Source organism: Hypanus sabinus, chromosome 7 (assembly GCF_030144855.1).
Source record: "Hypanus sabinus isolate sHypSab1 chromosome 7, sHypSab1.hap1, whole genome shotgun sequence".
Classification (NCBI taxonomy): domain Eukaryota; kingdom Metazoa; phylum Chordata; class Chondrichthyes; order Myliobatiformes; family Dasyatidae; genus Hypanus; species Hypanus sabinus.
Genome location: NC_082712.1, coordinates 111,085,393 through 111,111,131, shown reverse-complemented (window position 1 = coordinate 111,111,131; position 25,739 = coordinate 111,085,393). Strand labels below are relative to the sequence as shown.

Genomic DNA, 25,739 nt, shown 5'->3' with positions numbered 1-25,739 from the left:
CAATAAGAAATATATTAAAAATTAAATAGGAGATACAAAAAGAGCAAAAAAGTAAAATATTGAGGCAGTGTACATGGGTTCATTGTCCATTCAGGAATCTGATGGTGGAGGGGAAATAAGGACATTTTTAAATGACAAATTTATACTAAGGACATCAATCTTAGAATGAAATTTATATGCTTGGTATGAATTTATCACTTAAAAATGTCTATTTCTTAGCTACAATCAAATTTGAGCTGTCAGGTATGTTATCCCTTTTTGTTCTTGCACTGTGACCAGTTCTGCTACACTGTCAGAATAAAACAAATTCACTGAGTCATGGCTGAAAGAGAATCAAAGCTCAGACTTTAAGGTCTGAGGATACACATCCTATTAAAAGGACAGGCAGGTGGGCAGAGGGGTGGGGTAGCTTAGTTCACTTTTTAAAAATTCTTAAAAAGAAGTGATGTACTGTCGGATCAGAAGATGTAGAATTGTGATTAGACTTAAGAAACTACATTTAATACATTTCTGATTGGAGTTCCATACAGGCCTCTGAACAGTTGCCAGGATGTGGGGTACAAATTATTATGAGAGATAGAAATGGCATGTAAAAAGGGCAATGTTACGATGGTCATGGGGAATTTCAATGTGGATGTTGATTTAGGGAAAATCAGGTTGATGCTGAATCCCAAGAAAAGGAATTTACAGAATGCCTACAAGATGGATTTTTAGAGCAGGTTGTGTTGAATGCAGTAAGAAAAAGGTATTTCCAGACCTGTGTTGTGTAATGAGTCTGATTTGATTAGGGATCTTAAGGTAAAGAACCTTTAGGAGACAGAGGTCATAATATGATGGAATTTACCCAGCAGTTTGAGAGGAAGCTAAAATCAGTTGTATCAGTATTACAGTGGAGTAAAGGGAACTACAGAGGCATGAAGGATGAACTGTTCAAAATTGATTGGAAGGGGACATGAGCAAGGATGATAGTAGAGCAACAATAGCTTGTTTTTGGAGAGTACAAGAACAGTTTGTACTAAATCTGAAGAGGGGAAATGAGGCAACTGTGGCTGACAAGGGAAGTCAAGACAGCGTAAGAGCAGAAGAGAGGGCATATAGCAAAAATTAGTGGGAAACTGGAAAGATTTTATATTTAAAAAAATCAATAGGCAATTAAGGAGAGCAAATATGAAACATGAAGTTGGGCTAGATGATAATATTAAAGAGAATACCAATAGTTTGTTTCAGGTATATAGAGTAAAAGAGGCAAGAATGAACATTGGAAAGTGCCGCTGGAAAGGTAGTAATTGGGCACAGGAAACGGAAGAGGATCTCTAAATATTTTGTGTCAGGCTTCACTGTGGAATACATGAGTAATATGCCAGAAATTGAAGAGTGTCGGGGACAGAAGTGAGCATAATTGCTATTACTAAGAAGATACTTGGGAAGTTGAACGATCTGCAGGGATATAAGTCACCCAGTCCAGATTATCTGCTCCACAGCATTCTGAAAGTGGTAGCTGAAGAGATTGTGGAGGCATTCGTGATTTTTGAAAGATCATTGCTAGACTCTGGAATGGTTCCGGAGGGCTGGAAAATTGCAAATGCCACTCCACTCTTTAAGAAGGGAGGGAAGCAGAAGAAGGAAAATTATGCGCCTTTAGAGGCTGGGTAAATGTTGGAGCCCGTTGTTAAGGATTTGCAAATATGTGGCAGATGGAATATAGTGTCGGGAAATGTGATAGAAGGATAGAAGGAATATTTGAATATTCTTTCATTTTGATAGAAGGAATAAATGCATAGACTATTTTCTGCTTTCTAAACAGGAACAAATTCAGAAATCAAAGGGCAAAGGGAATCCTTGTGAGAGATTCTGTAAAGGCTCATTTGCAGATTGAGTTGGTGGTAAGGAAGGCAGGTGCATGTTAGCATTCAATTTTGAGAGCAAATTTGAAATATTGTGATTATTTTGGGCCCTTAACTAAGAAAGGATGTTTGGCAATGGAGAGGATCTAGAGGAGGTTCACAAGAATAATTCCAAGTATGAAAGGGTTTGTATATGAAGAGCATTTGATGACTCTGGGCTATACTCTCCAGTTTAGAAAAATGAGGGGTGGGGATCTCATTGAAATCTATTGAATATTCAAAGGCTGGGATAGAGAGGATGGTTCCTACAGTGGGGTAGTAAATCAGTGATCGAATGGCGAAGCAGACTCGGGTGAATGGCCTAATTCTGCTCCAGTGTCTTATGGTCAGACTAATCTGTTGACAGTAATTCCATAAGAACTCGTCGCTAAGTAGTGTGTCAGCTTGTCTGTGCCTCCTGATGTACAGTTTACAATGCAGAATGAGAACAGGCTGCACTTGCCACTAAGAATAGAATGCAAATATGCAGGTTGAGAGGCCAAATGCATATTTTATCTGATCTCACAGCTTTAAACTGGCTTTTGTGCTTGCTGACCAGTATGGCAAAAATTTTTATCTTGATGTTTTCAATTAACTTCTAACACTCAAGTATATTTTAGTGCATTTAGTAATCAACAATGTTCTCCTCTGTTTAAATAATTTTAAAATCCTCAAGACATTTTAAAGGATATGCAAAATGCCAGGAACCTGTTTAAAATTGTTGTTACTTAGTGGTTGCGATCATCAGCTGAACGCTGGACCCCTGAGATTCCAAAGTTTTAAATGTGGTTGTGAAGGTTGTGCAAGCTGTATCGAGCCCCCCCTCGTTTGTGGTGTTTAATATATTGCCACTTCATCCTCACCCCATGTGTTGAAAGAGCATCAGACTCCTTTAAATAGATTTAAGAACATGAACAGTCCCATTTTGGTTCACCCCAGACTTGTAATTTTAAAAGAATATGCTAATACTATTATCTTCAATCCAGCTAATCTTGCTGGTATTAAATGTTGGTTTGCCCTTCTCTCAATACTCTATCCCAGGGGTCAGCAACCTTTACCACTGAAAGAGCCACTTGGACCAGTTTCCCACAGAAAAGAAAACACTGGGAGCCGCAAAACCCGTTTGACATTTAAAATGAAATAACACTGCATACAACGTTTTGTTTTGCCTTTATGCTATGTATAAACAAACTATAATGTGTTGCATTTATGAAATTGATGAACTCCTGCAGAGAAAACGAAATTACATTTCTGCATGCAACAAAAACATTTTGAACTCCGAAAAAAAGACGTTGGGTTGAAGGTTACTTTTAAGTAAAATACTCAACGTCTATTTGAGTCCTTCTTGTATTTATGAAAAACGCCAAACTTAAATTTGCCGCCAGCAGCAAACCAAAAATAACGTCAGCCAGCTGTCAACCTGAAAAATAAAAGGACTATTTCACTGAACAATGAAAACATATGAATATACGTAAAATAATAGGCAATTAAAATATTTATCATACTTGGTAAGGTTGACTCACACCTGACAATGCAGTCGTATTCAGTAGGGATGGATCGATGCTTGGGGGAGTGACCGGGAAGGATAATGTGTTTTTTTCCTCTCTGAACTCACAGAAGCATTTCCCAAACGATGTTTGCATTGCGATGATTGCAGAATGTAAATACTCTGAATTTATCATGTCGTGACCTTGTTTGAACTCTCAAATTGGGGAAGTGAGACAATGTGCCTTTCTGTAAATCTCTGGCAAGCACTGTCAACTTGCGCTCGAATGCCAAAACATCCTCCAACATGTGCAGGGCTGTACGTCCTTACCCCGTTGAAGAGCTGTGTTCAGCGTGTTCAGGTGCGCTGTCATGTCCACCATGAAGTGTAGCTTTTCCAGCCACTCTGGCTGTTCCAGCTCAGGAAAGGTGAGCCCTTTGCTGCCCAGGAAAGTTTTCACTTCTTCCAGACACGCGACAAAGCGTTTCAGCACCTCCCCTCTGGACAGCCAGCGATAAAAACACGTAGCGGTGTGCTACACGCAGTCAGTAAACTGCAGTCAAAGATAGCTTTATTCGAACTAAACAGCCTTGCTTTTAAGCCTCCCTCAACCCGCCCCCCATGGGCGTGGATGCTGCAAAAGACACGTACTCACAAACCCCCGTAGGCTATCTCCCTTAGCCTGAACGCTGGCTAATTGTGAGCCGGTTCGGATGTGTAAGGAAATGGGTCGCCACAACGTCTTATTTAGATTGTACAAGATCACCATAATCTTCAAATTTAGAATTACATTTCAAAAACTAACAAACTAACATAAAATACATTTTAATTAAATACTGACCTATTATTTCCCAAAGCAACAGGGAGCCGCAGCACAGGCGTAAAAGAGCCACATGTGGCTCCGGAGCCGCGGGTTGCCGACCCCCGCTCTATCCAAACATTCCTAAGAGGATTTGCTTCTCAGATTGGCTTCCAATATAATGTTAGTAGTCAACCCAGTCGCTCTGTTTTATTGATGAAAAGAGGCACTTTATTGAGAGCTAAGTTAAAATAGCATCTTTGATGATACCTTTTGCACGCTCTTCGTGACACTAATCTCTGTAGTATCGGGGCAGTGGGCAAAATGTTTCAACCAACTTGGTGGATCACATTCCCTGTCGTGAAATGCATTTAAATGTGAATTGTGGTAGGGTGTTTGTTAATTGCACTGGTAATCTGGGATTGGGCTGGATGACATTGTGGTCAACACACTGCATTCCTTGGGGACAGGGTAACTGTGAAGCACCTTGGAGCTAAGGCCTTCAGTCTAAAATTTTCTTCTTACCAACAGTATGAGCGTCCTGGGGCATCGCCAAAGAGGAGCCATGATGGAGAATACACTGCCACACAAGGTGAGTCATGCTACGTTCTCGTTTTCTTTTCACTACTGTTAATGATAAAAAGCTGCTAGAACTCATTAAGATTTACTTTTTGAATATTTCTAAGTGCAAGTGTTTCAGCTTTTGAACATTGATGTGGTAAATGGCTGCTTCATGTGCAATGAATGTATTTAGCCATTCTGTATAATATCTGCAATATATTTCTCTATATTGATTGCTATCTTATTGAAATATTGAGGTTCTAACACCTCTCTGTGGCCGTGGGAGGTTTATCTACTGCATTGATTTGGTCCTTTTTCTTCGTGTTTGACAAAGTTGAGCAGAGTTTTGGTTTATTGCAGGCTTCCTTCCTGGAGGCCTTGGAGAACTGCGTCAGCACAGAATTATGCATCTTACATCCTCTAGGCCTTTGCACTCCATCTACCTGTCCAGCTCTCTGTTGTAACTGCCTCAACCACTTCCACATAGCTATCATCCTTCATGTGAAACAAAAAGTTGTCTGCCAAGTTTTTATTAGATCAGTGCTTCAATTACTGCCACTTTAAAACCTTGGGATGCAGGTTACCAGGTGCTGAGAAATTTTATTTCATATCGGTCCCATAAGTTTCTCAAAACTTTTTTTTGTGATGAGTGCTAATTATATCCATTCACTCCAGGCCTGCCATTCTCTACTGGGATGATCTGGTGTGTTTTTCTTGTCCTCTCTAATTTCCAAATCTTCCCCTGCAGCAATCTGAGAGCCCAGATGCATTCTTGTCACTGGAGCCCTGTGTGATATAAGGGCTGATTAGGCCAGTGTGCAGTTGGTGACTTGTAATCACTCATGTGAATCTTTCTGCCTCCACACTTCCAATTCCCACAGGATTTCAAGGACGCTTCAGCCATTGGTTTGCTAGTGAGGTGCTCCTTCCCATGGCAAATTCAGATATGCAAATAACATGGAAACTGAGTGGCACAGCCAGAGCTGTCAGGAGCCACATCCTAAATGAGAGAGATTCCATGGCCCCAACACCCATAATCTCTAATTGTGGCAAGGTGATGTACAGTGAAGGGTTGATCTTCGGCTAAAAGCAGATTTGAGTCATACAGCATGGAAGCAAGGCTGTAACCTTGAAAACCTTTCCTCTCTGAGGAAATTGTTGAGGGAAGTACAGTTTTAAAAGTAGTTATTACAGTGCCTTGTAAAAGTACTCAGCCGCTAGCCCTTTGTTCACATAATGAGTACTACAAGAAGGATTGTGATAAATTTAACTGAGAATTTTAATTGTGAATCACATGCTCTCTTTTCCGCAGTAGGAGCCAAAAAAAGGGAAAATTGAAAAGCATGGAAAACTAAAAATTCAAAAACTGAAATGCCAGCAGTTCAAAAGTATTCAGCCCCCAATTACTCAGTACTTAGTTGAACCTCCTCTCACAGCTATTACAGCCAGTAGTTCTTTTGAATAAGTCTTTATTAACTTTGTACAATGATGAACCATTCCTCCTTGCAAAATTGCTCAAGCTGTGCAAGGATGGTTGGGGAGTGGCAACCTTGAGTTCTTGCCAGAGATGTTTGATAGGGTTAAGATCAAGACTGTGACTGAGCCATTTTCATCTGGCAGTGTGCTTTGGCTCGTTGTCCTGCTGAAAGATTCCTTACCATTTAAAGCTTTCTGGCAGAGGCTAATAGATATTTATCTTCCCTGTGGCTGTGGTTTCATATTTTCACAACTTGTTCACAACTTCTCTCTATAATTCATTCCCTCGAGTCCTGGCAAAATTAAATCTTTTGTACTGTCTTTCCAGTTTAGTAACATCTTTCCCATAGCAAAACTGGACACAATCCTCCAAGAGCAGCCCCTTTGCCTACACTGATGTGTGCTGTGTTTGCAGCTGAGGAAATTGGTTCATAAGTACTGAGTGGGCATGTTCTGTTCTGTGTACTGAAGGATATTTACATTGATGTGGACTGTGTACATGGTGAGACGGAGGAGCAGCTTTGTGCATGCCGCAGTGGGGGATGGGTACTGTGAATACTGAAGTGACAGCATGCATGGAGTTGCCTGTGACGTTGTTTAACAGACATATCTGACCTGTAGTTGCAGTCTGCCGTCAGATTGACATTGTGGAGTTGAAGGACTTGGAAAAAGAGTACATGTTGGCCCGTACTCGACTGGACCTCGTGAAGCATGACCCGTCATCTGCAGCAGTAGCTGGTAAGACCAGGCACCCTGCCCAGTAACTTCATATGATTTCTGCTGTGCAATACACTTTGTATTTTGGGACGGCAATAATTTTTAACTAATTCTGCAAATAAGTCAGTTTATTATTGTCACGTGTATTGAAGTCAAGTGAAAAACTTGTGTGCCATCCATATTGACATGGTACAAGGGAAAACAATAACAAACTGTAGAATAAAATTAGTTACAGTGTGCAGTATAGACAGACAAAACCATAATGAGGACAAGAGCTTATGTTATTGTATTATAGTCTCATAACTGGAATGGAAGCTGTCCTTGAGCCTGGTGGTAGGTGCTTTTAGGCTATTGTATCTTTGTCCTGATTGGGGGTGGGGGGGTGTGGTTGGAGAAGAAACAGTGTTTGGGCTGAGTGGGTCTTTGACTATGTTACCTGCCACATGCAGCAGATAAACAGTTTGATATTTTAATTGTTCTGTTATGCAGAATTGTTCTTTAATATTCAAGTCTGTCAGTAACAAAACAATGAATTGTTGTTTTTAAAAGATATTTCTGAGTGTGATGAATCCGATCATTCAACAGGAGTGTGATCTTGTAATTTCTTTGCCCAATCCCCATTTTCCATTTATTTTGTTAACACCTAGAACCGTACTGATCTGATGCAGCATTTCAATGAAATGTGAACAATTCTTTTCCCCACAGAAGAGGTGACCTGCTGGGTCCTCCAGATTGTGTTTTGCTCCAGATTCCATCATCTGTATTAGATAGAATGGAGATGGTGTTTAAGACTAAAAAGCCACACAACTTTGTATCCCACCCAGGCATCCATGAATGTGAATTAAAACTTCCTTAAAATTTTAAAGTAGTGAAGGTAACTATTATGTTATTGAATTGGTGCTAACAGGAAAGAAACCTGACATCCTCACCCCAATTTACCCTGTACGTGATTCCAAAACCACCTACACACTGTCGGACTCTTAAGTGTGCTCACTAGTGACCAAACAAGGAAGACGAGTACACACCAGCCAAGGGGTGGGCCAGTCAGTGCCACCTTTCCAGCGATGTGCACGGAGTCTGGCCATTGTCAATATTGTGATAGAACACGGCTAAGTGACACTCTACCCGTGCTAAGTTCACAGCCTCAACCAGAGCAGCATTCAGATGGTTAAGACACCTCTGTTGCTTTGGCAAAAGGGAAAGGAAACTGCACTGAAACATGAAGATGCAAGGGCTGATCTTTGACTTTATCAGAATAAGCTTTAAATGAGCTCATTGCTATTGGGAAGGGAGTCATGAATTCGACTGGTACATTAGCTTTCATTGATGAGGATCTAAATACAAGGGTAAAGATGTCTTCCTACAATTATATAGAGCCTTACTGAGAGTAACTCCTTGTTAAGATGGACATACTTGTTGTCCAGCACTAGCTCCAGAGCCTACTAGATTGGAAGCTATTCTCTAGAACTCAGTCAAACAAAAATTAACTTCATTGTGCCCTACTATATTTTAGAGGTCTCCACAGGGTAGATACAGACAGCATGATGTCCCATTTGAAGAGTCGAAATAAGGTATTACCATTTAACACAGATGAGAAGAAACCTCTTCACCCAGAGAGTGGCAAATCTTACCCAGGGAGCAGTGGAGGTTCAATCATTGACTATGTTTGAAACAGAGCTCAATAGGTGTCACGAGAATAAGATTTCTCTGCAGCCTGCGTAATGTTACTCAAATCCACAAATTGTAAATCAATCTATGTAGTTTCTTGCTTGATGGATCCTCACTCTTTAACCCTTTGTTTTACCACAGGGAATGCCTCAGCAGAGGAAATTGTGGCTTTGCTTGTCCAAGTGGGGCTCTTTGATACAGCAATCTCCCTGTGTCAAACATTCAAACTCTCACTCACCCCCATCTTCGAAGCACTTGCCTTCAAGTAAGTGTGAGAATAATTGTAAGCCAGTCTGTGCAGACTCTTCCTCTCGGTGCCTCATGTAGACCGGTGGCAATAGGTTTTCTAGAGCAATGATGTGAGCAATGCTACTCAGAGCATAGAAACCTGGAGGGTGCAGTCTTTTCTACATGTTAATGGGTTCTCATCAGTCAAAGGTTAGTTGAGGAGAACTGCTCCCTCTCCGACTCGAGGGCTGGTTCTTCCGATGGCTGACTTTAGTTAGTATGTTCAGTGAAAGGTCCCCATCGCACTTGCAGCTTTCTTTTTACAAAAGGTGCCATTCATTGAATCACTGAGTTTATGCATTTAGTATATTCAAAGTATAGTCCAAGAAACGATACAGTGAGGCATCAATTACTGCTGCAAGACCTGTAGGAAGAACTCAACAGGTCAGGCAGCATCTACGGAAAAGAGTAAACAGTCAACGTTTTGGGTGGAGACCCTTCATCAGACCAGCTACTGCCGCTGCCTCACAGCTAGAGTAAACCAAGTACAATCCTGACTTTGGTGCTGTCTTTGTGAAGCTTGTACATAGCCCTCATGAGGGTGGATTTCCACCAGGAGCTTTGGTTCTTATCCACAGCTCAAAACTGTGCAGGTAGGTAACTGTTGGCAGTAGGTTACTGCTTTGTATGAGCAAGTGACAAACGTGTTGGGAGAGTTGATGGACATGTGAGGGGAAAAACTGGAGCTGCAGAGAAATGAGAAGAGGGGGAATAGGGCTGATGGGGCACTCTGTGAGAGCTGTCATAGATCTGACAGGCCAAATGGCCTGGCGTAATAAGTAAATATGGTTGTGAGTATGGGGCTGTGTATGGCAGAGTCTCTATTACAGGTAGGAAACTGTGCAAGCTGAAAATGGTGGTTGTGGAGATGCATATAACATGATGTATGCAGCAGGATCTGATTTATTGCGGGAAAGTGGAACTGAATTGGCGATTCCATCAGTACAGTGCAGGGGACAGCCTGAATAAGGCACTGTCCTGATCTGTTATTGTATTGAGCTTCTCATGTCATTATTTATATATACAATCTGGGTCAGCTGTAGGCTGTTGATTGTTTAAAGTGTTTGTGGCTGAATGAATTGATGTCATTTGAGAAAGCCTTATCTGATTACCATTGCATGTCTCGAGACAACAGTGGAAATTATTTTTGGCATTTCCACGTGTAAATCTGTTTGTTGTACCATGTGCATTCTCTTTCAGATGTATTAAACTGCAGTTCAGCGGCGAAGCAGCACAGTCTGCTGCCTGGGACTGGCTGAAGACAAACCAAATGCCTTCTGTGATTGCAACAAAGGAATCCAGGTATAATAGAAGGGATGAAGTTCATCTCTGGGGAAGGGAGTTGCTACTGGTGGCATGCCATTTGAGTGAAGTCAGTGCTCCTGATATCAGAATCGGGTTTATTATCACGGCGTGTGTCGTGAAATTTGTTAACTTAGCAGCAGTTCAAAGCAAAACATAATATAGAAGAAAAAATAAATAAACTGCAGTATACATATATTAACTAGATTAAAATCATGCAAAAACAAAAAGATATATATTTAAATATGAGTGCATTTATGGCATTTAGAATAGCTGGCAAGATGAATTATTACTGGTTGTCTCTAATAGTCATGACAGTAGGCTGTAACATCTGTACAGTGAGGTGTACCAGTGGTGTGTTTCTAATTGCAAAGGAGTGGTTTACTAAGCAATTCCAAAGGACACGAAAGTCAACTACATTCCTGTGGATCTGAAGTCAATCAGCTGGATTGGGTAATCTGCAAAGGAAAATTAAATAAAAATGAAAATCAACAAACTAAAGTGCATAAAATGTTGGAAATACTGATTGGATCGGTTTGCATCTATGCAGACTGAAAATAGTTAAAGTTCCAGGTCAGAGACTGTTCATCAGAACTGAAGCATTGACTCTGCCTCTCTTCCCTGGCCTGCTGAGTGTTCCCACCATTTTTGCTTTCACCAACTCTAACTTTCCCATTGAAGATAATTCCATGCACAAAGATGTCTGCATTGAATGTCATTAGGTGATTCATCCCTGAATGTATCGTCAAGACTGAATAGTTAAGATCAGGTTCTAAAGGAAAATTCCCCGAAATCTGCCACTAGCTCAGTGGTGTGTTTTTTTTTTGGAATAATTGTAATTAAAAATGGTCAAAGTCAGGTGTACTGTCATGTCATACTTGCAAGTACATTTATGCACATGTCCATTGAAAAACATAAATCATACAAAATTTACAGCAAAGAGCACAGGTAGAACTAAAAATAATCCACTGTTGTGTTAAGTCCTCAGGATACAGTAGTGTCCAGTGCATGGGTTAACAGCAAAACATTGGTCAACATGTAAATAGCAGGTGTTTTAGAGAACCCTGTGACCCATGTCTCTGCTTGAATTAGTGGGGTGCAAACCACCATTAGTTGTTTTCCAATTCTATTCCCAAGCTGTTGTTCACACACTCGCTGGCATCTGTCTGAATATGAAATGGAGTGTAAAGGCCCTCTGATACCTTGGAACATATGGACATCTTCATCCATGTCTGCCCCATGTAGACTTCATTATTCTGACACAGGAACGCCTGGCCTGTTCCATTAGCTTGAAGTCGTTTAATACATAGCTGGATCTTAACTCCTACGATGTCCGAATCTTTCAATGCCCCTGTGCTGTTTTGGCTGGCACCATCTCCTCACTAATGATGATCTTTAATGTAAAGGTTTTCATTGGCACCAACAATGTTAGCTGCCTAAGCTCTGGAATTCCATTTCTTAATTCACCTGCCCAGTTTCAAACCTACCTCCTTTGCCTATCTTTTTGTCATTTGCGCTACTGTTTCCCAATGTGGCACATAGTGTCAGATTTTGTTTAATATTTTCCAGTGATGTACTTTGGAATATATTGATGCATGATAAACGGTTGAGTGGACTTCTTCAGTGCATCCACCTCCCTAGGTTTGAGGTCCATGTGAATTTCCGGATAAAACTACAGCCTCATCTAACATCTGGATTTTCGAAAGGCCTTTGACAGGATGGAGGATTGGCTGACTGGCAGAAGGCAGAGGGCACAAATAAAGAGGGCATTTAAAAATGAGATGAGAAGGACTTGATTTAGCCGTGGGATTTATTGCAACAGGTGGCTGTGGAGGCCAAGTCATTTGGTATATTTAAAGCAGAGGTTGTTAAAAGGTTCTTGGTTAGTAAGGGTGTCAAAGTTTACACGGAGAAGGGGGAGAATGGGGTTGCGCGAGTAAATAAATCATGATTGAATGGCGTAGCAGACTCAATGGGCCAAATAGCATTATTCTGCTCCTTTGTTTTTTTTCCTGGTTGGCTACCGGTGACCGATGAAACAGAAGAGTGCAGTTGGAAACACTGAACAGGCTAGGCAATGTCTGTGGAGAAAAAAAACAGAATTAACAAGTCCAGCACCCTTTGTCTGACCTGAATCCATTAACCCAGTATCTCTCACCACAGTTGCTGCCTGACCTGCTAAATATGATAACCATCTTGTAGCAAAAGCATTATTAGTTGGAGAGGGTTATTGCTTAAGACCCTGGAAGAAATCTATTCTCTGGGATCTTTCAAGTTGCTTGATTAATGTAGCCCTGGTTTTATTGTTTGCGGTAATTGAATTCAATCACGTGTTGATCTCTGGGAGGGAAACCTGTGGCAAAGTTGATTCCACTCTTTAACAAGGCATTTTCCTGATAAAACTCCACCTGTTTTGTCTCCATTCAGTGCCACAAATGAAGCCTGGAGGCTGCTGTCCTCTTACCTTGACCGCTTCCAGTCTAGCAGTTCACAGTACCATCGATGTGTAATTAATAAACTACTGTCGCATGGAGTGCCACTTCCCAACTGGCTTATTAACAGCTACAAGGTAAAATTGCTGCTCACTTCTCATTTTGTCTCAGGTGACTTAATGAGTTACTTCCTTGCTGGAAGGTAGAGGATGGATTGTGAGACTCCAGTCATTTCTAATATCTGTATATCAATGTATAGCAAAGGAAAAGATTCAAATGTAATGTTTAAGAGAAATTTGCATAGATACATGAACAAGAGGGGTATAGGACTATGTTCCAGGTGCAGGTAGATGGAACTAGGCCGAAGACCGGGTCAGCATGGCTAGATGGACCAAAGGGTTTGTTTCTATCTTGTTGTGCTCTGTGACTCTTAAGATTTCCCTTTACAGCTGATTAATCTGTATCTATCTTGTATTTATAAATTTAAGATTATGAGCAGGTCACCAAAGGGCGCAATATGTCACCAGGACGGCATGATATAATTGTAGGGAATGGGATTTATAATCTGTAAAATAATGTACACGTGGACGCAAGAAAATAGAAATGGGAGTAGGTCATTCAGCCCTCATGTCTGCCCAGTGCTAGCCTCAGCTCCTCTTTGCTATTTCTCTATACTTCTCTGTTCATCAGTCTGTCTGCACTTTAAATGCTTCTAATGGTTCTGTTTCTACTGTATACCGGTGCAAAAAATTCCAAAGATTTACCATACTCAGCTAGAAGAAATTTGGACTTAGCTGTTCTAAATCTTTTAATCATGTCCCTTGTTCGAGGCTCATTATTGAAAACATTTCAACATTACCCTGCAAAACTTTGCATTTTTTTTGTTTGAATAAAGTTATCCCTCATTCTTCTAAATTCCATAGAACACAAGTCGAAACTATTTGATTTCTTGTATTAGGACAACACTCTCACCCTAGGAATTATCTTGGCAATTCACAATCACAATTCAAAAGATTTTCCTTGGCTGGGAAGACTTTGGGCGGACATGAGAAGTACCATTGAACTCCATATCTGTTTTAATTCTAATGTTCAGCATGTAGTTAGATTAACTACAGACAGAGTTATCTGTACTTTGGGTGCTTGTGATCAAGTGTAAACAAATGTACCAATTTAAAGGAGTTTTTTTAAACCAGAAAGAGGATATGGCTGGACTCCTGCGTCTATACCTGAACTACGACCTATTGGAGGAAGCAGTGGACCTGGTGCTGGAGTACATCGATGCATTAATGGGGAAGGGGCACCAGTACTTTGGCATTGAGGTGAGAGTGGCGTATGCCCATGGGGTTGTCTGTGTGGCAGCTCTGGGGAATTTCCTTTGGGTGCCAAGATTGCATGTAGCAGATAAATCCAAGCTGATCACCCTCTCTAAATGAGTAATCTCGCCTCTGGACTTACTGCTAGTCCCCTTCCCATTATTAACCCAACAATGTTAGGGATTATTGCATTCATAATAGCAGGCTCACTGTGTAGGTCTTTAGAAAGTTGTTGCTGACAACCTTTCAGACAACTCATTCCCAATGAGAGCAGCTGTTCCCTGTTGACCAGTGTTTAAACTGCCACCAGTAAGTCAGCCAGTTCTTCCATCTACTTTCCATTTCACTTCTTCCATTTCGGATTCTCTTTACCATTGCCTTGAGGCAACAGCCAGTTTGAGCTGACAGTTCTTTTTCAGCTGCTATTCTACTGTTTTAGGTATAATTTGATATAATCAGGTATAAAACTGAGATAGCTACACTGACACTCACGTGTTAGCCTTGTTCTATACTGGAACAGTTCTGGAAGTCAGTTTTTTCTACAGTTTCTAAAGCACAAAATTAATTTGCAACCTAACAAATTAACTGCTTTTTGGAATAATTCCTCAAAATATCCATGGTATTTCTTTGTCTGACCAACATGTTATTGTGTTTGTTACATTGATAGCTAGGAGAGCCATTCTGTTGAAGTGGAAGGATATGTCAGCTCCCACTCTGTCACAATGGTTCTCTCAAGTGATGCTATGTCTTAATTTGCTCGTTACTACCATTTGAGTTAATTGATAGATTTCCTCCACGATCTAATTGTAAATTTTGTTTTTTTTTTTGCTGGCAGTTTGACGTTTATCTTTAGATGCTTTTCATCTGACGCATGGCTCTGGGGTTGAACACCTAATGGGTTTTTTTTCTCACATTGCTTTAGTAGGGTTTTTTTTCCTTTTTTTTGTCAGCAAAATTTTTAAGTCTTTAAAACAATGCTTTTTTCCCTTGAGACAGTGTAAGTGTTACCTACTTTGATGTATTCTTGTTAATTTTGGATAATAATAAAAAGATTTGAAGAAGAAAATATATAATTTGGGCCATAAAATGTCATTGTCCTCTCCTCTTCCTCCACCCTCACAACCTGCCTGTCACTTCCCTTAGGGTCCCCCCTTCTTTCCTTTATTCCATGGTCCTCTATCCTCTCCTGTTAATTTCCTTTTTCTTCAACTCTTTACCTCTTCCACATCACCCCCACCAACTTCTTGCTTCACCCCCCCCCCCCCACATCACCTGGTTTCATTTAACACATGCCGGCTTGTACTCTTTCCACCACCCCCCCCCCAAACCTCCTTATTCTGGCTTCTGTCCCCTTCCTGTCCATTCCTCATGATGGATCTCAGTCCAAAACATCAACTGTTTATTTCCCTCCATGGATGCTTCCTGGTCTGCTGCATTACTCAAGCATTTTGTGTGTGTTACTCAATCCACAGTATCACTTGGTCTCATAGTCTGTCTAACTCTGACTCTACAGTGTGCCAAACATAACTAATTTCATCCGATGCCAACCCCCCCTTAGATTGTATGTTTTCAACATGTTCCTTTAGTTGAGTGAAAGTACTCAGTTGACCAGATATTGTAAAAGCCCTTTTTAATTTCTCCTCCCCACGGCATCTTCCATCGCACTGATTGGGGCCATGACACTGGAGATGGAGCGTGTACTGATAACTCAATGTCTTGAGGCATCTTCCAAACCGCAGTGATCCACAGCAGAGAATAGGCGGACAGATCAGAGCACAGGAGCCATCCACAAACTCACTACTCAAACCTGGAGCACATCCACCGGGCCTGTGGTCTTAGCTGAAGCTAGTAATTAACATAGAGCTTTGGCCATTTGGTTTACGTGCAGGAGCAGTTCTTCTAATGTGTCATGCACATCCTCTCCCTTTCCCCCCAGTTTCACAGTACTGTGGGTTTTGGACAGAGGTGGAAGAGAAAGCTACTTCAGTGGCTTGTCAGAAATGGAAGTCTCAAGTAAGTAGGGTGTTATTAATGAACATTCTGAACGAAGGGTCTTGAACACAGCCGACTGTGTTTCCCTCCAGATTCCAGCATCTGTGATCCCTTTTGTCGTCGCTTCAATTAGTCTGATAGTGTGCTGAGAATATAAAGCAGACACCCAGGTGTCAAAGACTCACTGGAGATTCCGGAGCCGCCCTTGTGCAATACTTTCCACGCACATTATGGTCTCAAGAACTACAGCCCACCCTTCATTGATTGAAACTTGCACTTTCACGTAAATTAAAATCAGGTGGCAAGACAGCAGGATTATATAATAGGACATTAGCAGTAACTGCATAGAGCACATGGTTTGATCCACTCAGTTTCTGAAGGGAGGCAGATTATTTTTAGTACATGAAGCTAATGGTTGCTGTGGATGTAATATTCATTGGTTTCTACAGGATATCACTGCTGCACTCTGCTTTATTTCAATACTGGTTTGTCAGATTTAGGGTTCCCCAGACACACCAGTGTTGTGTGCAATTGTTCTTTTCTGTGGAGCATCAGAGGCTGAGGAGTTTATAAAATTGAGAACCATAAATGGGTTTCACAAAATCTTCTTCCCAGATTTCCCAGTACTGTCAAGGACATGGATTTAAGGTATATATTATGGCTTTTAGATGGGCACAGGATATGCAGGGAATGGAAGGATATGGATCACATGCAGGCAGAAGAGATTTAGTTTAATTTGACATTGTCTTTGTCACAGACCTCTTGGGCCAGAGGGCCTTTTCCAGTGCTGTACTGCTGTATGTCCTAAGTAACCCTCCTTTGGCTGGCACCATTTTCCTTCACCAAGTCCTCTTCCTTCATCCCATGAACTTTATCAGTGTATTGTCTCTTTTATTCTGAATACTGACTGCTTATTGCTATTTTTCCCACCATAATGATACTTTTATCAATGGAACATGAGGAATAGAAACCATTTAGGCCCCACAGTCCCTTCCCCAAACGATGAGCAAGACTAACTATCACTGATGTTCAGAAGCAAACATTCTGTTCCCCTAACACCAGTTGTCCTTGCCTTGCACTGGAAATGACTTGCACTTTGAGTAAGGATTAATGAACTGAACTGTGTTTGCAGAGACCACTATCGGCAACAGCCCCACTCATCTGGCTCCCTTACACTGCCATCGACCAGCTGCTGCAAGCACTCAGAGAGAACACAGGCAACCTGAGCAACATGAGGGTGAGTGTGAATCAGACCGCCTACTGGAATTGACCAGTGGTGTGATCAGTAGAGCTGGTCAGGGAAATGGCAACCCAGGCATTCTCTCGGCCGTAGACGAGCGGAAGTATTGTCATACGCATCAAGATTCAGTGAAGGCCTTTGTTTTGCCTGCCATCTATACATCACAACATTGAGGTAGTACAAAAGGGAGAAACAGTAACAGATTACAGAATATAGTATTAACAGAAAAAAGTACACGTGCAGGTAGATAATAAAGAGAAGGAGCAAAACTTCATCTTTATTGTACAAGTGGTCCTTTTATAACAGTGGGATTGAAGTTGTCCTTGAGCCTGGTAGTATGTATTATCAAGCTTTTCTATCTTCAGCCTGATGGAAGAGAGAATCTCTGGGGTTTGGAGGGGTCCTTAATTATGTTGGTTGCTTTCCTGAGGCAGGGTCCATGAAGGGGAGGCTAGTTTCTATGATGGGAAATGTGTGCACAGCTCTGCAATTTTTTTGTGGCCATCTAAGTAAAGATGTCATGATGTTAAGGTCCATGAGTGAATGTGTCCAGTATTTACCCTGGCACATTAATGATATGCTGAGCCACACTAATATCGGGAAGTGTAACAGGCCTTTCCCTTTGTTTCCTCAGTTGTGTGAAAAGCTACAGATTAAGCTGGAGGATTACCATCAGAAAGTGGACCAGGCAACCCGCGACATGAACACCTACCGCAGGCAGCAGTAGTTGTGAGGGACAGGCATCCCCTGAGAGCCAGCCTGATTGCCAAGGCTGCATGATGAGCGATGGCAATGGGCACCTCGGGATGCTCCCCTGTGCAGAATCTCAATCAACAGAAGTGTCTCATCCTGCCATTACGCCATAAATCACTGCTTTTAAAATGTCCTGATGGCCAGCCTGTGTTTTCTGACCACCTGACGGGAGGGGAGTATTCACACAGAAGGGCTCCTCGAGACCAGTGTAACTGCAGCTTGGACTCTAACTCAGCTTAGAGCTTTGGATTCCCTAGAGCTGTCTGGGTGGCCTGACCGGTAGAAGACGGGTGTCCAGAAGTCCCTTCTCTATGACGTAGGGAAGGCAGTTTTCAAGAGAACACTAGGGGTGGAGGGGTTAGATGGGAATTGGGAGGGTTTCCAGGTCACACATGCCCTCTGAATATCTCTGAACCAGAAGTGCTCTGGGTAACAGGAGCTGCAATCCTGTTTCTTTTTTTGTACCGAGGATGGGAGGTTAGCACAGAGTTGGTCTCCAGTGCTCTCTTGATAGGGAGTGACTTTTTGTATTGTACATGATTGCTAAAGATTTGCCTTTTTGAGGTTTTTATTTATTGGATTTTTTCCAATCACATTTAATAAAATAACATTCTAATTTGTTTCTCATTTATTATTTGTCGCATGGAAAAGCAGCTGACTAAACCACAGTGTACAGCACAAACAGGCCCTTTGGCCCATCTACTCCATGCTGAGCCATTTAAACTGACTACTCCCATCAATCTGCAACAGGACCTTAGCCCTCCACGTACCAATCCATACTTCTCTTAAACATTGAAAGCAAACTCATACGCACTATTCCACACTCTCATGACCCTCTGAATGAAGTTCCCCTCACTTTTCACCCTTAACCCACAACTTTGGCTGTATTCTCACCCAACTTCAATGGAAAAATCTTGATTGCATTTACCCTATCTACACCCTTCACAACTATACCTCTATCAAATCTCCCCTCATAAAGTCCTAACCTATTTATTCAATCTTTCCTTATGACCCAGGTCCTCCCGTCCCAGCAACATCCTTGCAAATTTTCTCTATACTCTTTCAACCTTATTTATATCTTTCCTGTAGGTGGGTGACCAAAACTGCACACAATACTCCAAAATAGGCCTCACCAATGTCTTACAACTTTAACTCAACATCCATCTCCTGTACTCAATACTTTGCTCTATGAAGATCAATGCGTCAAAAGCTTTTTATGATCCTATCAACCTGTGGCATCACTTTCAATGAATTGTGGACCTTTATTCCCAGATCCTTTTGTTCTTCAGTACCCTGCCGTTGGCTATGTTAGACCTACCCTGATGGTCCTACCGAGGTGCAACACACCTTGCACTTGTCTGTATTAAATTCCATCTGGTCCAGATCCCACTGCAAGCTTTGATAATCTTCCTTGCTGTCAACAACAATGGACCTGCAGCACTCTACTAGACACAGGCCTCCAGCCAGAGAGGCAGTCATCTGCTACCACTCTGGCTTCTCCCACAAAGCCAATGACTAAGTCAATTTAACCATCTCATCTTGAATGTCGAGCAATTCAACCTTCTTGACCAACCTTGTCAAATGCCTTCAAGTCCATGCAGACAACATGCACTGCCTTGCTTTCATCAACTTTTATTGTAATTTCTTCAAAAAAAAACAGTAAGATTGGTTAGTCATGACCAATCAGAGAGTCATGCTGACTATCCCTAATCCATATCCCTATCCATGTCTATCCAAATACTTGTATATCCAGTCCCTTAGAATACCTTCCAATAACATTCCCACTACTTGGGTCAAGCTCATGGGTCTATAATTTATTTTTAGTCTGTCTGAAACAACATAAGCTATCCTCCAGTAACTCACCTGTTGCTATGGATGATTTAAACACCTGCTTGGGCTCCTGTAATTTCTGCACTTGCCTCCCACAGGGTCTGACAATTTATCAACCCTGATTTGTCTCAAGCCAGCGAACGCCACCTCCTCTAATCTGTATCGGGTCCATAAAGTTGATGCCGCTTTGCCTCACATATTGACTGTCTGCCTCCTGAGAGATGAAAAAACATCAAGATCTTTTTTGACTCCACAAATGAATACCATTCTGGTCTTCCAAAGAACCAATTTTGCCCCTTTCAATCCTTTTGTTCTTAACATAACTAGAATCCTTTGGGATTCTCCTTCACCTTGTCTGCTAGGGCAACCTTGTGCCTTCTTTTAACCCTCCTGTTTTCTTAAGTGTTCTCGTGCATTTCATATACTTCATAAGCACCTCATTTGTTCCTACCTGCCGATACTTGCTATGCACCTCCTATTTTTTTCTTAACCAGGGTCTCAATATAGATAACCAAGGTTCCCTGAAACTGTTGTTACCTTTTATTCTCAGTTACATACAAGCTTTCTACTCTTAAAATTCACTTTTGAAGGCCTCCCACTTATCAAGTGCATCTTTGCCAGAAAACAACTTGCTCCAATCCACACTTGCCAGATCCTTTCTAATACCATCTAACTTTCTCCAAGTTAGAATCTCAACCTGTGGACCAGACCTATCTTTTTCCATATTTACTTTCAAACTAATGGCATTATGATCATTAGATATGAAGTGTTTCTCTGCACAAATTTTTGTCACTTGCCCTGTCTCATTCCCTAGTTGCAAATCAAGTATCACACACTCTCCTTGTACTGATTAAAGAAACTTACTAAACACATTTGATTAACTCTATCCCATCTAGACCATTTAAAGCACTGGAGTAACAGTCAATATGTGGAAAGTTAAAATCACCTATAACAACCATATGTATCTTGTAACCATCTTTGATTACCATGAGCTCATCTGCCTTTTCTCTGAAACTTCTTGCATTGAAATACACAGCTCAGGACACTAGCTGCACCATGCTCAACCTTTTGATTCCTGACTTTGTCTGAGGGCTTAACATTTCTCCACAACCTCTTCCCAGACTGTTAATGGCATTCTGGTTCCCATCCCCAGCAATTCTAGGCATGTTTCTCTAGACTGGAATCTGTGGAGGAAGGAATTAAGTACGAGAAGATACTCCACCAACGTTGCTCCGGGGTTTAAGGGGGCTTGTGTGGTGAGTTTTGCCAGAACCTATGATGGACCAGATATTTGCAGGGACAACTGTTGAAAATGCTAATTCCCTTAGATCCTTTTTAATTCTTTCCCTTCTCACTATAAATCTCTGCCATCTGGTTGTAATCTCCCCACCCCAGGGAAGTGTGTGAACATTTACCTTACCTACACCCATCATGATTTTATAAACCTATCAGGTCACCCGACAACCTTCTGCACTCCAGGTAATAAAGTACCAGCCTCTCCTCATAATTCCAGTCCCAGTAACAACCTTGTGAATCTTTTTTGCACTTTTCCTACCTTAATGGCATCCTTCCTATAGCTGGGTGACCAGAACTATGCACAATAGTCCAAGTACTGTCTCCCAATGGCTTATACAGTTGCAACATGACACCCAAGCCTATACTTGATGTCCTGACTGATGAGGGCAAGATACCATATACCATCTACACCCAGTCAGTGTGAGGAGGTAAAAATGTAAGAGCTGAGCCTTGGGCTTGAAGATTATTAGATGTACTGGAGAGGCAGGATATTGCTCATCTATGAGAAGTCTAATAATCATTTTTACTTTGCTGAATTTGCTTTTATTTGTTATCCAAGATCAGAATTCCAAAAACATGTCCAGGTCGTATTAGTAACAGACACCTCTACTGTGGTCTATAACAATCTACGTAACATAGAAAACCTACAGCACAATGGCCCTTTGGCCCACAAAGCTGTGCCAAACATGTCTTTTGCTTAGAACTTCCAAGGCTTACCCATAGCCCTCTATTTTTCTAATCTCCATGTAACTATCCAGGAGTCTCTTAAAAGACACTATCATTTCCACCACAACCACCATCACAGGCAGCCCATTTCACACACTCACCACTCTGCATAACGAATTCACTCCTGACATCTCCTCTGAACCTACTACCAAACGCCTTAAAACTCTGCCCTCTCATGCTAGCCATTTCAGCCCTGGGAAAAAGCCTCTGACTATCCACATGATCAATGCCTCTCATTATCTTGTACACCTCCATCAGGTCACCTCTCATCCTCCGTCACTCCAAGGAGAAAAGGCCGAGTTCACTCAACCTATTCTCATAAGGCATGCTCCCCAATCCAAGCAACATCCTTGTAAATCTCATCTTCACCCTTTCTGCAGTTTCCACATCCTTCCTATAGTGAGGCGACCAGAATTAATCACAGTACTCTAAGTGGGGTCTGACTGGGGCCCTTTACAGCTGTTACATTACCTCTCAACTCTTAAACTCAGTTGGTGAAGGCCAAGGCTCTGTATGCCTTCTTAACCACAGAGTCAACCTATATAGCAGTTTTGAGTGCTCTATGGACTCGGACCCCAAGATTCCTCTGATCCTCCACACTGCCAACAGTCTTACCATTAATACTATATTCTGCCATCATATTTGACCTACCAAAATTAACCACCTCACACTTACCTGGGTTGAACTCCATCTGCCACTTCTCAGCCCAGTTTTGCATCCTATCAATGTCCCACTGTAACCTCTGATCCCCGGCCTCCATGCAGAATATGACCCAACTACAACCACTCTTTGCCTTCTGTGGGTATGCCAATTCTGGATCCACAAAGCAATGTCCCCTTGGATCCCATGCCTCCTTACTTTCTCAATAAGCCTTGCATGGGGTACCTTATCAAATGCCTTGCTAAAATCCATATACACTACATCCACTGCTCTTCCTTCATCAATGTGTTTTGTCACATCATCAAAAGCTTAATTCAGGCTCGTAAGGCATGACCTGCCCTTGACAAAGCCATGCTGACTATTCCTAAACATATTCTGCCTCCCCAAATGTTCATAAATCCTGCCTCTCATGACCTTTTCCATCAACTTACCAACCAATGAAGTAATTGGTCTATAATTTCCTGGGTTATCTCTTTCTTGAATAAGGGAACAACATCTCCAGTCCTCTGGAACCTCCCCCATCCCCGTTGATGGTGCAAAGATCATTGCCAGAGTTTCAGTAATCTCCTCACTTGCCTCCCACAATGGCCTGAAGTACATCTCATCCAGTTCCAGAGACTTGTCCAACTTGATGCTTTCCAAAAGCTCCAGCACATCCTCTCAATGTATATATGCTCAAGCTTTTCAGTCCGCTGTAAATCATCCCTACAATTGCCAAGATCCTTTTCTGTAGTGAATACTGAAGCAAAGTATTCATTAAGTACCTTTGCTATCTCCTCTGGTTCCATACACACTTTCCCACTGTCACACTTGATTGGTCCTATTCTCTTACATCTTATCCTCTTGCTCTTCATGTACTTGAAGAATGCCTTGGGGTATTCCTTAATCCTGCACGCCAAGGCCTTCTCATTGGCCCCTTCTGGCTCTCCTAATTTCATTCTTAGCTCCTTCCTGCTAGCCTTATAATCTTCTAGATCTCTATCATTACCTAGTTTTTTTAACCTTTCATAAACTTTTCTTCTTGACTAGATTTACAACAGCCTTTGTACAACATAGTTCCTGTACCCTACCACCCTTTCCCTGTCTCACTGGAACGTACCTATGCAGAACGCCACGCAAATATCCCCTAAACATTTGCCACATATCTTCCGTACATTTCCCTGAGAACATCTGTTCCCAAGTTATGTTTCCAAGTTCCTGCCTGATAGCCTTATATTTCCCCTTACTCCAATTAAACATTTCCCTGACTTGTCTGTTCCTATCCCTTTCCAATGCTATGGTAAAGGAGATAGAATTGTGATTACTATCTCCAAAATTCTCTCCCACTGAGAGACCCGACACCTGACCAGGTTCATTTCCCAATACCAGATCAAGTACAGCCTCTCCTCTTGTAGGCTTATCTACATATTGTGTCTGGAAACCTTTCTGAACACACCTAACAAACTCCACCCCAACTAAACCCCTTGCTCTAGGGAGATGCCAATCGATATTTGGGAAATTAAAATTTCCCGCCACAACAACCTGTTATTATTGCTCCTTTCCAGAATCTGTCTCCCTATCTGCTCCTCGATGTCCCTGTTACTATTGGGTGGTCTATAAAAAACACCCAGTAGAGTTATTGACCCCTTCCTGTTCCTAACTTCCACCCACAGAGACTCCATAGACAATCCCTCCATGACTTCCTCCTTTTCTGCAGCCATGTTATTACTGACATATGTCATGAAATTTGTTGTTTTCTGGCAGCAGTACAAGATATAAAAAATACAGTTACAATTGGAGTAAGGGGAAATATAAGGCTATAAGGCAGGAACTTGGAAGCATAAATTGGAAACAGATGTTCTAAGGAAAACGTACAGAAGAAATGTCGCAAATGTTCAGGGGATATTTGCGTGGGGTTCTGCGTAGATACGTTCCAATGAGACAGGGAAAGGATGGTAGGGTACAGGAACCATGGTGTAAAAAGGCTGTTGTAAATCTAGTCAGGAAGAAAAGAAGAGCTTTTGAAAGTTTCAAAAAACTAGGTAATAATAGACATCTAGAAGATTATAAGGCTGGCAGGAAAGAGCTTAAGAATGAAATTAGAGAGCCAGAAGGGGCCATGAGAAGGCCTTGGTGAACAGGATTAAGGAAAACCCCAAGGCATTCTACAAATATGGCTTGGGATAAGACATGAGAGAATAAGACCAATCAAGTATGACAGTGGAAAAGTGTGAAAGGAATCAGAGGAGATAGCAGAGGTACTTAATGAATTCTTTGCTTCAGTATTCACTATGGAAAAGGATCTTGGCCATTGTAGGGATGACTTGCAGCGGCCTGAAAAGGTTGAACATGTAGATATTAAGGAAGAGGATGTGCTGGAGCATTTGGAAAGCTGAAGGGCCTGTATTGTGCTGTAGGTTTTCTATGTTTCTAATAAATAAACAAGTAAATAGCACTAAGGATGAATAACGAGAAAAATCTTCCTGGACCATTCAGATGTCTGATGGCAGAGGGGAAGAAGCTCGTTCTAAGCAGTGTGGCTCTTTAGGCCTCCATATCTCCTCCCTAATAGGGGTAATGAGATGCTGAGGGTCATCAGCGATCATGCTGCCTTCTTGAGGATGTCCTCAGTAGGGGGAGCATTGTGCCCGTGATAGAACTGACTGAGTCTACAAACCTCTCCAGCCTCTTGCCATCCTGTGTCAAGCAGTCGGAATGTCTCCACCGTACATCTCCCCAGGAATCGCCCCGGCACTGTGTCAATGTGTGAAATAAGTGGAGAAATAACTTCCTGTGTTGCAAGAGGCAAAATAGTTGCTTCCCGTTTTCTCGGTCACAACATCAAAGCGGAGCCTGAAGATCTCACACCTGCTTCATTTGGGCAGCAATCGTATCAGTGTCTGTGAAGAGCAGGGTGAGCTGTCTCAATGACTACCACCCACATCTATTGTAATTCAGTGCCTTAAGACGGGGTCACCAACCTTATTGCACCGTGGAACGGTTTAATATTGACAATATTCTTGCAGACTGGCTGACGGGGGGGTGGGGTGTTGATCATGACCGGAATATAGGTGTTAAGTCAACTATAAGTCACTTATAAGTGGCTAATACACTCAATTTCGTTTCTAAATGAGTTTATCTAACAAATTTAATATTAAACACAGAGCATATTTTCCTCACATGAACATAGTGATAATTCAATTGTAACTCACTTATAAGTCAATAGCATCTTAACATTTTAAGTAACATTTGGATATTAAACACACAGCACATATTTTCCTCGCATGAACGTATAAGATCATTGCAACACACCAGACAGAGGACAAGGTAAGGACCGG

General features: G+C 41.7%; 1 protein-coding gene across 1 annotated transcript in view; it reads left to right on the top strand.

Moving 5' to 3' along the window:
- The window catches only part of nup160 (nucleoporin 160), a 110,008-nt gene extending 91,482 nt beyond the window's left edge, over nt 1–18,526 (top strand). Inside the window, exons 29-36 of the mRNA XM_059976364.1 lie at nt 4,700–4,760; nt 6,827–6,943; nt 8,732–8,855; nt 10,079–10,180; nt 12,608–12,749; nt 13,806–13,931; nt 17,050–17,154; nt 17,792–18,526. Coding sequence (XP_059832347.1) covers nt 4,700–4,760; nt 6,827–6,943; nt 8,732–8,855; nt 10,079–10,180; nt 12,608–12,749; nt 13,806–13,931; nt 17,050–17,154; nt 17,792–17,884 — 870 coding nt within the window. The 3' untranslated portion in view covers nt 17,885–18,526. The remainder of the gene's footprint in view (nt 1–4,699; nt 4,761–6,826; nt 6,944–8,731; nt 8,856–10,078; nt 10,181–12,607; nt 12,750–13,805; nt 13,932–17,049; nt 17,155–17,791) is intronic.
- The last annotated feature ends 7,213 nt before the right edge of the window (nt 18,527–25,739 follow it).